Source organism: Stegostoma tigrinum, chromosome 42, assembly GCF_030684315.1.
Source record: "Stegostoma tigrinum isolate sSteTig4 chromosome 42, sSteTig4.hap1, whole genome shotgun sequence".
Taxonomy (NCBI): Eukaryota; Metazoa; Chordata; class Chondrichthyes; order Orectolobiformes; family Stegostomatidae; genus Stegostoma; species Stegostoma tigrinum.
Genome location: NC_081395.1, coordinates 5486702 through 5504695, shown reverse-complemented (window position 1 = coordinate 5504695; position 17994 = coordinate 5486702). Strand labels below are relative to the sequence as shown.

The following is a 17994-nucleotide window of genomic DNA, read 5'->3' as shown; positions in this document are numbered from 1 at the left end:
GACCACTCCCTCGGCACTGCCCCTCCTACGGCGTGGGCTCTCCCTTGGCGCTGACCCTCCGACAGTGCCCGCTCCCTCGGCGCTGACCCTCCGACAGTGCCCGCTCCCTCGGCGCTGACCCTCCAACAGTGCCCGCTCCCTCGGCGCTGATCCTCCGACACTGCCCGCCCCCTCGGCGCGGACCCTCCGACGTGGCGGGCGCCCCCTCGGCGCAGACCCTTCAACGTGGCAGGCACCCCCTCGGCGCGGACCCTCCGACATGGCGGGCGCCCCCTCGGCGCGGACCCTCCGACGTGGTGGGCGCCCCCTCGGCGCGGACCCTCCAACAGCACCCGCTCCTTTTGAATCAGTTTTGCCGGAAACCGTTCCCGATGAGCGAAAGAGGAAAAGATCTGTGAGCGTTGCCTCATTTTGCCAACACTCAAACCGTGTGGCTGTTGTTTGGCCGATGTGAGCCTGGATGTGTTTCTGCTTTTACCTTCCCAGATAACCAGCCAGTTCGACATGGAGGCGGTGACATTCAAGAAGCTGGTCAAAGGTCATGCTTACTCCCTCACTGGTGCCCAAGAGGTCAGTCTGTAACCCCCTACAGTCAGTAATCAACTGCTCCTCTCTGTCCCTTCCCTGTATCTTGGCGTTGGGTGGGTATTGATGATGTGGGCATTGTTTGATGGTCCTTTCCTCTTCTCTCTATCCCCAGGTACGTGCCCGGGGAGGTTTGATTAAATTGGTACGTCTGCGAAATCCCTGGGGGGAGGTCGAGTGGACTGGAGCTTGGAGTGACAGGTAAACCGATCTCCCTTTCGCTCTCCTTATATATGAGGCTACTGGAACCAGCCTGGAGCAGTTCCAGGAGGAATCGCACCGCTGGCTCCTGGGGTGAAAAGGCTTGATCTGCGAGGGATGGTACGTCTTGAGGGTGCTTCCAAGCCCTAAACTGTGAACCTGAGGCACCAGGAATGTAGGAACATAGCCCCCTCCAATTTGCGTCCGAGCCACACGCCCTTCTGACTTGGAAATATATTGGCCATTCCTCTAGTGTCACTGGGTCAGACTGGACATTGAGGATACTGTGAGGTTAGTTCTCTCTCATGGGAGAGACCAGGCGCTACCGTCTAAAAAGAAGGGGTCTTGCACCGAAGACAGAGATGGGGAGAATTTATTTTCTTTCCCTGACAGCCATGAGTCTGTGGGGGCTCTTCCTTGGGGACGGGGTACGAGGGGGGAACAGTCACTGAATCTTTTTAAGGTCCGCAGGTTCTTGACTGATAAGGGGGTTAACAGGATTCAGTAGATGTTGAGGCCGTAGTGTTATCAACCATGACTTTGAAGAATTGCCTTCTGCTCCTCTTCAACTCCAATAGCACGATGGTCCCTTGGCGCTGACTCTCTGACAACGTTTGTTTTTCTTTTAGTTGGATCCCGATTAACTTAGTGAAAAAATTCTGGCGTCAGCACATCAGAAAGTGTGCCCTTCCTTCATCCAGTGGTCAGCAATTGACAGCAGGGAGGCAGGCTCTGGGATCAGGCCTGGGGCCTTGGTATTGGGCAGCCATTTCTGCATAAAACATTCCCTTCATCTCCCGCTGTCCTCCTTTTCTCCCTCGGATTATAGTCATAGAGATGTACAGCGTGAGAGGCAGACCCTTGAGTCCAACCCATCCATGCTGATCCAGACCCATTTGCCAGCATTTGGCCCATATCCCTCTAACCCCTTCCTATCCATGTCCCCATCCAGATGCCGTCCCTTTTAAATCCTCCCCCTCTCACCTTAACCCTGTGCCCCTCTAGTTTTAGACACCCCCACCCTGGGGGTAAAGACCTTGTCTATTCACCCTATCCATGCCCCTCATGGTTTTATAAACCTCTATAAGGTCACCCCTCAGCCTCTGATGCTCCAGGGAAAATAGCCCCAGACCATCCAGCCCCTCCTCATAGCCCAAACCCTCCAAGCCTGGCAACTTTCTTCCAGATTCTCTTCAATCTGTGTCCCTCTGGTGACTGACCCTCCTGCCGCTGGGTACAGTTTCTCCCTCATTGGCTCGATCCAACAGCACTCCCTTCCTGAATCTGAATGCCTCGATTCAGTCTCCCCGCCGAGCGAAGTCCTTGGCTCGGCCAGTGACAGCCACTTCCTGTGAATTAATCCAACAGAACTCCGGAACTCCGTACCTTACTGTTTCTGCAGCGCTTTCACAATCCCTGACTGCACTAACCCGTTTCCAGGCGACCATCACCTTAGCCCTGAGGCAGCATTAGTATGTTTGGAGACGCAGAATGTTACATTTAACCCTTTAGAGGGCTTTGTCTCGTGGACTTTGCGTCGGTTTCTCCAGCAAAATCTCTCTGCTAACTCAGACGCTGCTTCAGTTCCTCTTTCTCACTAAGCCCTGTGTTTTCCCCCTTATTTCTGGCACATATTTATGTCCTCCTTTTACGAAGGCACGAACAAAGTCTGCATTTAGTTTGACAGCCATTTCTTTGTTCCATGTTATAAAAATTTCCCTGTTTCTCATGAGAGGCATAGATGGAGTGGATAGTCAGAGACGTTTTCCCAGGGCAGAAATGACTGTTACAAGGGGGCATAATTTTAAGGTGTTCGGAGGAAGGTGTAGGGGACACAGAGAGTGGTGGGTGTGTGGAACGTGCTCCGGCAGTGGTATGGAGTCAGATACTTTAGAGACTCTTAAGCGATTCTTGGATAGGCACATGGAGGAGAGTAAAATGTGTAGGGTACGCAGAGTAGATTGATTTTACTAGGATGATAGGTCGGTACGACATGGTGGGCCGAAGGGCCTGTACTGTGCTATGTTCTATGCAGTGAAGGTCTCTGGCAACCCACTGTCAGGGTCTAAAGTGAAACCTTATTTTCTTCAGTTATGGGTGTCGCTGACTGAGCTCTGCAGTTTATCACCCATCCCTAATTGCCCCAGACACAGTGCTTTCTCGAAATGCTACAGGTGTAGATAGAACCATCGTAACTGCCCTATTAATAAGACTTGCATTACACAAGGAAATTCTTCCCTGCTGTTTAAACAGACTGCTGGATGCACCTCTCTGACTTCAAATAATGTTGATCTTGCCTTGTGCGCTTCCTGTATTCCTCGCTCTGTCTGAGCTCCCTGTGATCTGTATGTCCTTGCTTGCTGTGATCTGGCTGTAACTGCTGGGAAAACAAAGCTTTTCACTGTACTTAGGCACGCGATAATAATCGAATCAGCGCCATTAGTAGGGAAACTCGGATCCTCAGCCAGCAAAATGAAGATTCCAATGAAAATTCGGCTGCTTTGGGAGCACTGAGATGCCCGTGGTGTTATACGCTTATAAGGGATTTCCCACTGCAGTGCCTCCAGGACTGAGCATGTTCCCTCTGGCTGAGGCCTACCAGCTATTTATAAACATTCATAATAATTTTGTTTTAACTCATCCACCACAGGAGGTGCCCATTGTTTACCTGATAGAGAGAGGCAGGGAGGTTTAGGGAGGGAATTCCTGAGCTGAAGGTGCAAACACACAGGGATATTGACGGGTAATGATAGTGAAGATTTCTTCACAAATTTAGTTAAAGACCTGCTGCTAGTTGAGATAAACTCTAGGGGCTGGTGGAAGTCAACGTGACATCGGCCAGGACTGAGCAGCAGAAGCATTTTTAACACCTCCCTCAAGGCTGATCCTTCGGCCCAGCACTCCCTCGGCGCGGACCCTCCAACGGTGCGGTGCTCCCTCGGCGCAGACCCTCCAACGGTGCGGCGCTCCCTCGGCGCGGACCCTCCGGCGTGGCGCTCCCTCGGCACGGACCCTCCGACAGCGCAGCGCTCCCTTGGTGCGTACCCTCCGGCGGCGCGGCGCTCCCTCGGCACAGACCCTCCGACGGCGCGGCGCTCCCTCGGCACGGACCCTCCGACGGTGCAGCGCTCCCTCGGCACGGACCCTCCGACGCTGCAGAGCTCCCTCGGCACGGACCCTCCGACGCTGTGGCGCTCCCTCGGCACGGACCCTCCGACGCTGTGGCGCTCCCTCGGCACGGACCCTCCGACGGCGCGGCGCTCCCTCGGCACGGACCCTCCGACGGTGCGGTGCTCTCTCGGCGCGGACCCTCCGACGCTGCGGCGCTCCCTGAGCACTAAAGATGAAGTCACGTCGTTCTACCGAGAGAGAGAGAGAGAGAGAGAGAGATGGTTTAACCTGACGGTCAGCATGCCTCCGGCGAAGGGAGAGGTTGAGAGAGAGAGAGAGAGAGAGAGACAGTCCTTCATTGTAACCTCACTGTTGGCATCGCCGTGTACATTAAAGCAGCCTTTCGGCCAACTGAGCTAGCCGAACTATCTCTTCTAACTTCCCCCACTCCCCACACACCTCTACATCTGTGGTTGGGGAGTGGCGGCGGTGCGGGGAGGCGAGGGGGGGGCGTCAACCTGGCCTCTATGCGTCTTGAACCCACAGATACTCCAAATCAGCAAGGGGAGTCGGTTTCTTATTCTGGATGTGGGTATCTTGGCATTGCTGCCCTGGCGAGGATGGCGTCGAGCTGCAGTCTGTGGGCTGTGCAGACACACACTCACAGTGACAGGGGGACGGAGGGGTTTGTTGGGAGGGCTCCAGATTCAATGACCCAGCGACACTGAGAGAACGGCCGATACGCTTCCAAGTCGGGACGGTGAGCGGGGCTGGCGCTGCCCCTTGTCTCTTGGGGTGATGTTGATACCTGGGGGCGGTTTATAAGCAGCTCGGAGCTATCACTGCCGTCCTTTCTCCGTCAGGTCAAACGAATGGAACAGTGTGGACCCCTCGCAGTGCAGCTCCATGAGAGTGAAGCTGGAGGACGGGGAGTTTTGGTGAGTACAGCCAGCCGAGGATAGCGATGCTCTCTCGTTTCGCAGCGCAGCCCTCGGGGCTCATGTTTCATGCTGTCAGTCCCCCCCATCCCCCGACATTTCACACTCTTAGGACAGGGACAGCACGGGGTTAGATACTGAGTGAAGCTCCCACTACACTATCCCCCAATCGAACACTCCCCAGGACATGGACAGCACGGGGTTAGACACAGCACGAATAAATAACTCTGGCTTGTAGAACGAGAGGGGCAGATTTTAATGGACACGGTTGTTTGGCAGTCTCTCACCCCCCCCCCCCCCCCCCCCATCTTTGCACATAGCACAGAAGGTGAACACGCTGGCTGCGCATTGGCACGGGAAGGACCTCAGTGCCAGGACCGCGCTGTGCCACATGTACACGAACTTCAGTGAGGATACAGCCGGAGCACACAGTCAGCATATACATGGCTGTGTTCACAATGAGGACTGTGTGGGCAGGCTGTGGGAGGTTCGGAGCCCGTCCTTTGTGAAAGATCGAGTAGCCATAGGTCCATAGGCTTGGACCTTTGCGAGGCGATGTTATCAGCTCTGGCCCAGTGATGTGTCAAGGGCTGGGATTTTTTCACTGGAGCGTAGGAGGTACAGAGGTTTGTAACATCCTTTGGGATACAGATAGAGTGAATGGTTGGACTGCTTTCCCTAGGGTTGGGGGGTGGGGGGGATTTCAAGTCTAGGGGACATATTTTTAAGGTGAGAGGAGAGAGATTTTCAAATGACGTGAGGGGCAATTTTCTTTTTAACGTGTGGAATGAGCTTCCAGAGGAAGCTCATGGATGTGGGTAGAGTTTCAGCATTTAAAAAGACTTTTGGATAAGGACATGAACAGGGAAAGTTTGGGAGGGATATGGGCCAGGAGCAGGCAGGGGGGACTAGTTTAGTTTGGGATTGTGGCCAGCACAGACTGGTTGGGCCGAAGGGTCTGTTTCTGTGCCGTATGACTGGGGATCACATTGACGTTGGATAAGGGGATACAGGGAGGTGAAACCGTTCTGTCTTTGAGCAAGGGGAATCTCTGGAAACCTGCAGGATGGGGGATTGAGGGAATAGTGGATGATCAGCAATGTCGGGAGCAGGGGTGGCTCTTGAGGGGCTGAATGGCCTCCTGTGTTAACCTTTTCCACACGTTCTTCCCCCAGGATGTCCTTCGCTGACTTCCTCAGAGAATTCAACCGCTTGGAAATTTGCAACTTGACACCGGACACACTGAAAGCGGACAAGGTTCACAAGTGGAGCACCTCCCTGTACGAGGGCTCCTGGAGGCGTGGGAGCACTGCCGGAGGCTGCCGGAATTATCCAGGTATCCGGGGTGGGGGTCGGGAAATCAGCAACTCCCCGCCAGGAGACCCGTCCGTCTCTGAGGCCTAGTGCCCCCTGCGACGACCCTCCAGCCTGCCCCCCCACACCCCGTTTCCCCCCTCGAACTCCAATTCCCAAAAAAATGGGATCGGCAGGCCAGAGAGCATTCCCTGAGCCTCTGCCACTCCTGAAAAACAGGAGCCCTCGAACACCACACCCTGACCCCCCACAACCCCCATCCCTCCTCACTCACTGAGCTCCTTTCTGGAACTTTCCTCTTCTGTGCCACTTTTCCAGCACAGTTTAGCTTCTGCTGCCCCTTCTGTTCTGAGCCTCTCGTGTTTGACCTTCCATCAAAGCCCCCACCCTGGAGACAGAGAGAAACAGAGAGAGACGAGGGGGGGAGACAGAGAGAGATGGTGGGGGCAGGAGAGAGAGAGAGGAAAAAGGGGGAACAGAGCCAGGCCTTGGTCCCCTTGGGTCTGTTTGGCCTTCCAGCCCGAATGCAGCCTCCATTTTCTTGCCCTCTCCTGGAGAACTAATCCCAGCCTGAAATATATTTAACGACGGAGGGCAGAATTCTAAGAAATTCCCCCGAGTGAAGACATGACCCTGCCCTCATCCCGGGATTGTGACTGGCTCCACTCTGTGGCGTAGACTTGCCCTCCCACCCCGAAGCAGGGGCAAAAGATCTCTCAGCCTGAACCCTGACCCTCAGAATCCCGTCTGCCTTGACCCGATCACCACCTCTTCCCCTAAAACCCCGTTCGCTCAGCCTCTCCTGGGGATCGATCTGGTGAACCTTCTTGCTCAAGCCTCCGGCATCCTGGCACCGACCGCCTCCCACAGCTGTTGACCGCCATATTGCCTCTTCGATCCTGCCCTAATTTTTTGAGAGTTCCTGGCACGCGGCCCCAGTCGCCTGCCCGCTTTTGTCCGACCCCTCGGATGCATTACTGGAACGGATTCCCGATGGGATCAGCTGGCTGCATCCCCTTCCCTACGGTCGTTGCCCTCGGGGAGGTTACCCTAGAGAGGCTTCGACAGCGTGGCGTGCTCTGAACCCAGCCATTGAAACAGGAAAAGACTGGCAATTTGAGCAGGATGAATCAGAGAGAGAGAGAGAGAGAGAGAGAAGAGAGAGAGAGAAACGAGAGAGAAGAGAGAGATGTGCAGCGTCATGCCAGGCATTGGGACCCATCAGAGTGACAGCACAGCTCAGCCGTGAGGAAATCCCTACCTCACAAATCCAAGACCCTCACCCGACTTGGGCGTGGCGTGCTGTTCTGCGCTGGTCCTAGTAGCTCCTGGCATCACTCGCTCTCTACATTAGACCCCACCCTTGGCAAGGTCCCTGTCAAATTACATAGCACAGTCTTGATTTAATGGTGAGAGAGTGGGAGCCCTACGGTCTTTGGTATCGTACATCTCATGGGATGCAGTTGTACAGATAAGGCCCGGTCTGTAATAAAGCCAACCGAAATGTGGATACTGTAAGTCAGGAACAAAAGCAGAAAAGCTCAGCAGGAGGGGGCAACGTTATCTCTTGAGTTTTCTTCGCTGATGCTGCCAGACCTTTTCCAGCAACTTCCGGGCTTTTTAAAATTGTTTTTAAGGCCCGGTATCAGTTGCCCATCCTCAACCCAACACATTGGCTCCCCAGACCCGCTTCAGTGGGTGGGTACAGAGTGAGCCACAGTCAGGCTGTGGGGCCTGGAGTCACGGGTAGGCCCATGTGGACGGGTGTGACGGTGGCCAGTGGGGTTTTAGGGACCCGACCCTGAACGCGTCCCGTCCGTAGAGGAACTCTCTCAGCGCGGGTGTGTGTGTGTGTGTCTGGGGGAGGGGGGGGGGGGGGGGTTGCAAACCCGAACTTTGTAAATGTTCAGCACATCCCTACCACCCGCTCCAGCACTCGACGTCTCTCTGTTCACGTCTTCGAACTGGTGTTCCCAATTGGTGGAAGGATTGGGGCCTACGATCTGCAAGGTCCTTTATAAAGGAGGTTGCCACATCTTCTGTACCCGGAGTACAAGACAATTCCTGGAGCGCCTTGTCTTCAATTAAGCCCAATCCATTCTGGAAACCACACCATGCCTTTCAGCACAGTTATCGATTTGTTCCCCACTTAGAGAACACTCTCTGCGGCCTTTCGACTTGGCAGGCATCACGAGTTCTCACTCGGTTGCCCCCTCCGGGAGGTTTCAATCATGTTTAGTTACCCCTCTCCCAGCATCCCCTGGGACGGTCTGCGCCAACCCGGAATGTTCTTCTCTCACTCTCACTCGGCCCACATGGGACTGGCTGTGACCCTTCACCCCTCCCCACCCCCCACCACACTTCACCCTTAGCTGTCACTCCTCACCCTCACGCCCCCAAAACCCTCCTCCAGTTACGGATGGATCCAGCACAGTCCCTCAGGAAGTGGTGGGAGCTGGAGACGGGTGGATGGGGTGCGGTCGGGGGAGAGGGCCTTGGGGACCCAGTGGGAGGATGGGTGGCGGAACTGAGCCAGGGCGAACACGACGGGCCAAAGGGCATGTGCCTGTGGTGCCCCCTGCCCACGGTGTCTCAGTGGGCACACCTTTCCCCCCAACCCACCTCCCTGTCCACGCCCTTCCCTGCCTCGCCCTCACTCCCTGCCCTATCCCCTCCCTCTCCCCTCGCTGTGCTGAGAGATGGTTCCCACCCCCAACCTGGGGAGGTGAAGGGGGGGGGTTTTAGTGAATGAGAAGGGCTTGCCCCCTCACTGATGGCAACTGTTGTTACCCCCCAACCCCCCTCCCGCCACACCCAACCCCAGCCACTTTCTGGATAAACCCGCAGTTTAAGATTGAACTAAAGGAGGAGGATGATGACCGTGAGGGAACTGAACCAGGCTGCAGCTTCCTGGTCGCTCTGATGCAGAAAGATCGCCGCAAACTGCGCACCGCAGGCCAGGATATGGAGACCATCGGCTTCGCCATCTATGAGGTGGGCATGGGGCACCGAGGGGGTGGGAGTGGAGGGGCGACCCTCATTGGGTGTTGGTTGGGTGTGTGGGGTGGTGTGGGGTTTGCTGAGGTCGGTGAAGGGATTGCAGAAGTCCAGGCTCCGAGCCAATGACAAATTTTCCTCTTTCTCTCTCTCTCTCTCTCCTGAAGGGGGCGTCAGCGCTATTTGACGGCTGGAGGCCTCATGGCTCAGCTCATTGCCTTGATAGCTTCCTTCCACACTGCATTGTCTCTTCCCAGGAACCACTGTAAGGGTGACAGGGAGCTGGGGGCCACTGGATGGGTGACGGGGAGCTGCCTCATAGGCATCTCCCTTGTGTAAGACAGTGGCTGGGGAGGGGGCGGGGGGGTCGCTGGTCTAGACCAGGGTGATGTCGCACGGGACAGGGATGGAGGTGAGCTGGAGGATGATGGAGAGGAGGCTAAGAGTGCGAATAGCAGCGAGGTCACAGATGGGCCGAATGGCCTGAGAAGCGTCAGCTGGTGATTATCTGGGTCTCGATGTGTTGACGCACGCAGCCCCCTGGGGAGGGGCCGGTCCCTCGAGACCCGCCCAAGTCGGGTGAGGGTCTCGGATTTGTGAGGTAGGGATTTCCTCACGGCCGAGCTGTGCTGTCACTCTGATGGGTCCCAATGCCTGGCATGACGCTGCACATCTTTCTCTCTCTCTCTCTCTCTCTCTCTCTCTCCATCCAATTCATCCTGCTCCAATTGCCAGTCTTTTTCTGTTTTCTCTGCAGGTCCCCCCCGAGGTAAGTCGCTCTCTCTGTCTATGGATCACCACTCAGAACAGGTAACAGTTTGCGAAAACATCGCCTTGTGGGAGAGCGAAGGGTCTGAGCGGGCCCCGCGTCGCGGGGATGGGGGGCTGTCGGAGCGGGTCCCCCGTCGTGGGGATGGGGGGAGTCGGAGCGGGTCCCGCGTTGCAGGGATGGGGGGAGTCGGAGTGGGCCCCGCGTCGTGGGGATTGGGGGGGGTCGGAGCAGGCCCTGCGTCGTGGGGATGGGGGGGGAGTCGGAGCGGGCCCCACATTGCGGGGATGGGGGGGGTCGGAGTGGGTGAAGAGTAGGCTGAAGAGCAGGTAGTACAGGAATTTGTTAAGATGGTTGGAAATGTTTTGGTATAGTTTTGCGTTAACTCCTGCACCCTCTGAGGGTTGGGTCCCAAGAGTTTGTACCCCCCACTTAATGTGTGGCCATGAGCAGCCAGCTGTTCGGCAATGGGGTGCATCACAGTTGGACCCACTCCTTTCTCCACACGCCGATTTTTCCCTCTACCTGTCAGCCTGGGTATGTAAGTCTCCCATTGTGTTCCAGTACATCGGACGCTCCGCTGTTCACTTGAAGCGGGATTTCTTCCTGACCCATGGCTCCCAAGCTCGTTCCGAGATGTTCATTAATCTCCGGGAGGTCAGTAGCCGGTTCAAGCTGCCCGCTGGGGAGTACATCATCGTCCCCTCGACCTTCGAACCCAACAAAGAGGCCAACTTCTGCCTGAGGGTCTTCTCTGAAAAGCGCTCTCTCTCTGAGTAAGTCTGATCGCAGTGTAGCAGGCCACAATGAAATGTTTCTGTGCGTTCTGGTCTGTAAACGGACGCTGCAGGGTGATTGTCCCTGGGGTGGGGTAGGGGGGTGGGTAGCGTTAACATTCTGGGGGCACGGGTTCAGATTTAAATCTAAATTCGATTTAACACCCCTGGAATTGAGAGCTGGCCTCAGCGACGATAACCACGGATCTACGAACCTGTCTTTATTTTTGAATTCATTCACAGAATGAAGGCCTGGCTGGCAATTATTGCCCATCCCTAATTGCCCCAGAGGGAAGGCTAAGAGCCAACCACGTTGCTGTGGGTCTGGAGTCACGTGTAGGCCCAGACCGGGTAAGGATGGCAGTTTACTTCCCTGAAAGGACATTAGTGAATCAGTTGGGTTCTTAATGAATTCATGGTCATGTCAATTCCTTCTTTTGTTGAAGAACTGAACCCAGCTACAATCCGTCTGGGCCATCGCCTGGCCCAATTCACTAATGTCCCTTTGGGGGAGGAAATCTGCCGTTTCTCCAGGACCAGGCCTACACGCGACACCAGGCCCCATGGCTACCTCAGAAATGGCCGAGCCAGACACTGTGTGCCAGGGGCAAGTAGGGATGGCTAATAAATGGGGCTAACAAGCAACGCCCACATTCCAAGAAAGAATGGAGAATATAAATGGCGGGAAGCGGAGGGCCGGGCCCGAACGCGGGGTCCTTGAGGTATTCAGGTGTGTGATCCGTTAAACTGAGGGCTGTTTCTGTCTGTGTCTAATACAGAGAGCTCGATGATGAAATCAGTGCTGACCTTGAACAGGAGGTAAGATTGCAGACATGGAAATGGTGGGATAACAGACCATTCCGCTTGTTATTGGAGTCTGAGGAAGAAGGAACTGGCAAATAGTTATAGTGATAATGGGAACTGCAGATGCTGGAGAATCCAAGATAATGAAATGTGAGGCTGGATGAACACAGCAGGCCCAGCAGCATCTCAGGAGCACAAAAGCTGACGTTTCGGGCCTAGACCCTTCATCAGAGAGGGGGATGGGGAGAGGGAACTGGAATAAATAGGGAGAGAGGGGGAGGCGGACCGAAGATGGAGAGAAAAGAAGATAGGTGGAGAGGAGAGTACAGGTGGGGAGATAGGGAGGGGATAGGTCAGTCCAGGGAAGACGGACAGGTCAAGGAGGTGGGATGAGGTTAGTAGGTAGATGGGGGTGCGGCTTGGGGTGGGAGGAAGGGATGGGCGAGAGGAAGAACAGGTTAGGGAGGCAGAGACAGGTTGGACTGGTTTTGGGATGCAGTGGGTGGAGGGGAAGAGCTGGGCTGGTTGTGTGGTGCAGTGGGGGGAGGGGACGAACTGGGCTGGTTTTGGGATGCGGTGGGGGAAGGGGAGATTTTGAAACTGGTGAAGTCCACATTGATACCATTGGGCTGCAGGGTTCCCAAGAGGAATATGAGTTGCTGTTCCTGCAACCTTCGAGTGGCATCATTGTGGCACTGCAGGAGGCCCATGATGGACATGTCATCTAGAGAATGGGAGGGGGAGTGGAAATGGTTTGCGACTGGGAGGTGCAGTTGTTTATTGCGAACCGAGCGGAGGTGTTCTGCAAAGCGGTCCCCAAGCCTCCGCTTGGGTTCCACAATGTAGAGGAAGCCACACCGGGTACAGTGGATACAGTATACCACATTGGCAGATGTGCAGGTGAACCTCTGCTTAATGTGGAAAGTCATCTTGGGGCCTGGGATAGGGGTGAGGGAGGAGGTGTGGGGGCAAGTGTAGCATTTCCTGCGGTTGCAGGGGAAGGTGCCGGGTGTGGTGGGGTTGGAGGGCAGTGTGGAGCGAACAAGGGAGGATGATGCGTTGTATCCGGAGGTTGGTGGGGTGGTGTGTGAGAACGAGGGGGATCCTCTTTGGGCGGTTGTGGCGGGGGCGGGGTGTGAGGGATGTGTTGCGGGAGATGCGGTCAAGGGCTTTCTTGACTACTGACCACTGTCAGCTTTTGTGCTCCTGAGATGCTGCTGGGCCTGCTGTGTTCATCCAGCCTCACATTTCATTATCTTGGCAAATAGTTATAACTGTGCCTGAAACCACACAGTACAGCGTAAAGCTCCCTCTACACTGTCCCCCATCAAACACTCCTCAGGACAGGGACAGCACGGGGTTAGATACAGTGTAAAGCTCTCTCTACACTGTCCCCCATCAAACACTCCCAGGGACAGGGACAGCACGGGGTTAGATAGAGAGTAAAGCTCTCTCTACACTGTCGCCCATCAAACACCCCCAGGGACGGGGACAGCACGGGGTTAGATACAGAGTAAAGCTCTCTCTACACTGTCGCCCATCAAACACTCCCAGGGATGGGGACAGCACGGGGTTAGATACAGAGTAAAGCTCCCTCTACACTGTCGCCCAACAAACACTCCCAGGGACAGGGACAGCACGGGGTTAGATACAGAGTGAAGCTCCCTCTACACTGTCCCCCGTCAAACACTCCCCAGGACAGGGGCAGCACAGGGTTAGATACAGAGTAAAGCTCTCTCTACACTGTCCCCGTTAAACACTCCCAGGGACGGGGACAGCACGGGGTTAGATACAGAGTAAAGCTCCCTCTACACTGTCCCCCCATCAAACACTCCCAGGGACAGGGACAGCACGGGGTTAGATACAGAGTAAAGCTCTCTCTACACTGTCCCCGTCAAACACTCCCAGGGACAGGGACAGCTCGGGGTTAGATACAGAGTAAAGCTCCCTCTACACTGTCCCCCATCAAACATTCCCAGGACAGGGACAGCTCGGGGTTAGATCCAGAGTAAAGCTCCCTCGACCATGATGGGCCATCAAACGGCATGGATCGGAAGAGTAGGAGGGATTTGGAGGGGGTGAGGAGTGGAAGGGAGGGATGTTGTTGTGGGGAGTGTGTTTTTCTGGGCGTGTTGCTCTCTGTTTGATTATTGTTCTGTGACTGCAACAGGAGGAAGTCCCTGAGCATGCGATAGATGAAAAGTTCAAGAGTCTATTCAGGCAATTAGCTGGCGAGGTGAGTATTACAAAAACTACCTGCATTGATATAGTGCCTTTCATGCTCTAAGGAACTTCATGAGACCAATCGTCAAATGTAATTGCAGAGATGGGGAGGGGGTGTAATGGCTGGACGGGTTGTAGGGGTGACGGAGATAGGGAGGGGGTTTAGGGGATGGAGGGGGTGACGGAGATAGGGAGGGGATGGAGGGGGTGACGGTGACAGGGAGGGGATGGACGAGGTGACGGAGATAGGGAGGGGATGGAGGGGGTGACGGAGATAGGGAGGGGATGGAAGGGGTGACGGAGATGGGGAGGGGGTGTAGGGGCTGAAGGGGGTGATGGAGATGGGGAGGGGATGGAGGGGGGTGACGGAGATGGGGAGGGGATGGAGGGGGTGACGGAGATGGGGAGGGGGTGTAGGGGCCGAAGCGGGTGACGGAGATGGGGAGGGGGTGTAGGGGCCGGAGTGGGTGACAGAGATGGGGAGGGGGTGTGGGGGCCGGAGGGGGTGACAGAGATGAGGAGGGGGTGACAGAGATAGGGAGGGGGTGTGGGGGCCGGAGGGGGTGACAGAGATGAGGAGGGGGTGTAGGGGCCGAAGGGGGTGACGGAGATGGGGAGGGGGTGTAGGGGGTGACAGAGATGGGGAGGGGGTGTAGGGGGATGGAGGGGGTGACAGAGATAGGGAGGGGGTGTAGGGGCCGAAGGGGGTGACGGAGATGGGGAGGGGGTGTAGGGGGTGACGGAGATGGGGAGGGGGTGTAGGGGGTGACAGAGATAGGGAGGGGGTGTAGGGGCTGGAGGGGGTGACAGAGATAGGGAGGGGGTGTGGGGGCCGAAGGGGGTGACGGAGATGGGGAGGGGGTGTAGGGGCTGAAGGGGGTGACGGAGATGGGGAGGGGGTGTAGGGGGTGACAGAGATGGGGAGGGGGTGTAGGGGCTGAAGGGGGTGACGGAGATGGGGAGGGGGTGTAGGGGGTGACGGAGATGGGGAGGGGGTGTAGGGGAAGGCTGTCTAACTGACCTCATGATGAATTCACTGGGAAGTGGTGGTTAATGTTGTTATCCGAATGGATTTTCCTCTCTGGTCCTGATTGAGTGAGCGTTCCTTTCTGTCTCCCCCCACAGGACTTGCAGATCACGGTGAATGAGCTACAAACAATTCTTAATCGTGTGGTTGGAAAACGTAAGCAGCCTCTGAGCCCTGCTGTCTTTCGGCTCACCCTGTCTCGGGTGGTCCCCGTTACCTCTAACCTCGAGCTCTCTGTTGTGTCTTGCCTCTAGACCAAGACCTGAAGACGGAAGGTTTCAGTCTGGATTCCTGCCGATGTATGGTCAATCTCATGGATGTATCCTCTTGAGAGCAGTGGGTCAAATCTGCGTTCAGAGATAGTCAGTGCACCCCACCCTCCCCCTACCCACCTCTTGCTCTGGGCATCGAGAGATGGTGGCATAAGGTTGTGGTGTGCGATCTGGTAGGGTTTGGGGGTTGAAGGGGTGGGGGCGTGGAGGAGTCCCAGAACTCAGACGCGGGAGAACTGGCACGGACTCAAAAACAGGGTTGGGGAAGAGTCGCCACCTGTTGCGATGGAGTAGCGCCCGGTTCGTCGAGCAGTTTTCCTTAAGTGCTGCGGCCAGCGGGATGGGAATGCGAGGTTGGGCCTGACAGAATTCAATGTGCTGTGGAACAAGATTCGCAAGTGGTTGGTAAGGGTTTGTTTTCAGTGCCGTGTCCTTGGGTCTGTCTCCCCCACCCCTGCCTCCCCACCACCAACCCATGGGTTCAGGGATTACCCTTCAGATTTCCCCCTCCACAGACTGCTCTGCCCACTCTCTCTCTCATTCTATTTCCCCGCGCCCCCCTCCCCCCGCCTTCCTGATTCCCCTAAGAAGCCAATCTCTTTGACTGACTGTCTTTGACTTTTCTTTCTAAATCCACTCACGGGATGTGGACATCGCTGCCTGGGCCCAGCAGTTACTGCCCCCCATCCCTAATTGCCCTCCTCCCCTTTGAGAAGGTCGGGAGGAGCTGCCTTCTTGAACTGCTGCAGTCCGTTGACCCACAGGTGCCCCTTAGGGGAGGGAATTCCAGGATTTTTGACCTCAAACAGTGAAGGAACGGCCGATATATTTCCAAGTCAGGATGGTGAGCGGGGATCTTTGTGGGGGGTGGGGGTGGGGGGCTGTTCCCATGTACCTGTTGCCCCTTGTCCTTCGGGATGGAAGTGGGTCGTGGGTTTGGAAGGTGCTGTGTTGATGATTTTTGGTGAGTTTCTGCAGAGCATCTTGTAGATGGTACACACTGCTGCGACTGAGCGTCGGTGGGTGGGTGGCGGGGGGGGGGGGATGTGTTGTCAATCAAGTGGCTGCTTTGTCCTGGATGGACAGTCCCCTCCTTTGGTTCAATGATGAACATCTGACTGATAGCAGCTTGTCTTCCAGTGTGACACTAAGACCCTCTCAGCTGGCTAGAGAACAGTCATTCCCCTGTGGGCCCCCACTGGACATCCATCCCTCAGCTTCAGTCCAATGTTGCCGAGTTGCTGGGTCCACGTCACACTGACCGCAGGCGTGGGATCTCACTGTGCACAAGTTGGCTACCGCAATTCCTACGCGACAATGGAGTCAGCTTTCCGAAAAGGGCTTCTCGCCATCTCGAGCGTGGCGTCCTGAACAGCGACTTGTCCCACGAGGAGGCTCTCAGCTCCGTGGTGTCGCACAACAGCTTGTGGTAGACCTGGCTCCGAGCATAGTCTGCCTATCCCCACCCCCGCCCCCGCCCCTCCCAGTGTCTGGCCATTCTTCTAGCTCTAAGGGAGCACAGTGGGCAGCAGAGACAAGGGATGCCCACTCCACCCCTGCCTTTCCCACAGGGTGAGGTCTGTTACTGTCTCTCTCCCGGTGGGATCAGCCACACGGGGGAAGGGCTGTCTTTCCCGAGCGATCTGGGTCGGTGTGTTTCAGGCTCCTCCTCTCCCCCCCCCCCCCCCCCCCCCCCACCACTGCCGGGCGATTCCAGTGATGCGGATCTGTCTTTGCAGGGAGTTTTCCGACAGTTCGATCTGGACAAATCCGGGAGCATGAATGCCTATGAGATGAGGCTGGCCTTGGAGTCTGCAGGTACGGTGGTTGGACACGGTACCGAACATACACCTCCCTTCCCCCCCCCTTACCTGGAGCTTTCAGTAATCCAGCGTGTCCTCCCAGGCAGCTTTGGAGGGTCCTCTCTATCAGTGAGAGTCTGGAGTGACATTTGGAACCACGGCCTGGAAAGACAAGGGAGAGCCCTACTCTGAGAGCACGCTGGTGAACTGGAGATGAGGAGAGATCTCTTCTGTTGGGGGCTCGGTGGTGGGAGGGGAATTTATGGAGTTTTTCACTATGGCTTGTTGTGACTACATTCAGGCCTGAGCCGGACTAGGTGAGGATGGGGAAAAGGTAGGAGAATGGGGTTGGCAAGCGTATCAGATGGCACAGCAGTACCCGATGGGCCAAACGGCCTAATCCTGTTTCCTTATGGATGGGGGCTTTCATTCCCTGAAGGACATTAGCGAACCCAGAGGGTTTCTGTAGCCATTGACAAGAGTTTCACAAAGATCTAGTGGAATTGCAGTTTTCAGGAAGTATTATTTCATTTATTAGTCATGTCCCTTTGCCCAGTGGGGTGATAAGAGGCAGCCACATTGGCCTGGAGTCACGTGTAGGCCCAGACCAGCTAAGGATGGTGATATTCCCAGTTCCCATCAGTGAAGCAGATGGGTTTTTCCTGGCAATCGACAAAATTCTTAATTCCAAACTTTTGGATATTAAATTCAAATTCGAACCCAGGACTTAGAACATTACCAGGGTCTCCGGGCTAATAGCCTAATGATAATACTGTGGCCTCTCCAGTGAGTAATCCAGAACCCGAGGTCAATGTTCTGGGCACATTTGAATCCCACCATGCCAAAGTGGTGATCCAATCCAAAACTATCTGGAATCGAAAGGTTTCATTGAAAAGTCAGATGGCTGAGCTGTTGTTGAGTGTCGTAAGAAGGCTGCTGGTTCACTGATCTCCTTCAGGGAAGGAAAGCTGCCAGTCTCCATGTGACTCCAGACCCGAGGCAACATGGTTGACTCTTACAGCTAGCGAGAACCGCCGATGCTGGAGTCAGAGATAACATGGTGTGGAGCTGGAGGAACATAGCAGGCCAGGTGGCATCAGGGGAGCAGGAAAGCTGACATTTTGTGTCGGGGCCCTTCTTCAGAAGGTGCCTTCTTAAGTCCATTCAGGGCAATT

The 17994-nt window shown here is 55.7% G+C and overlaps 1 protein-coding gene across 2 annotated transcripts in view; it reads left to right on the top strand.

Annotated features, from left to right (window-relative positions):
- Positions 1–17994, top strand: part of LOC125449282 (calpain-1 catalytic subunit-like) — a 129098-nt gene that overhangs the window by 108037 nt on the left and 3067 nt on the right. For both annotated transcript variants that reach the window (XM_059641514.1, XM_059641513.1), the window contains 13 exons: positions 487–570; positions 701–786; positions 4761–4835; positions 6011–6171; positions 8974–9143; positions 9904–9915; positions 10480–10691; positions 11471–11510; positions 13666–13731; positions 14844–14901; positions 15000–15064; positions 15354–15422; positions 16757–16835. In XM_059641514.1, coding sequence (XP_059497497.1) covers positions 487–570; positions 701–786; positions 4761–4835; positions 6011–6171; positions 8974–9143; positions 9904–9915; positions 10480–10691; positions 11471–11510; positions 13666–13731; positions 14844–14901; positions 15000–15064; positions 15354–15422; positions 16757–16835 — 1177 coding nt within the window. The remainder of the gene's footprint in view (positions 1–486; positions 571–700; positions 787–4760; positions 4836–6010; positions 6172–8973; positions 9144–9903; positions 9916–10479; positions 10692–11470; positions 11511–13665; positions 13732–14843; positions 14902–14999; positions 15065–15353; positions 15423–16756; positions 16836–17994) is intronic.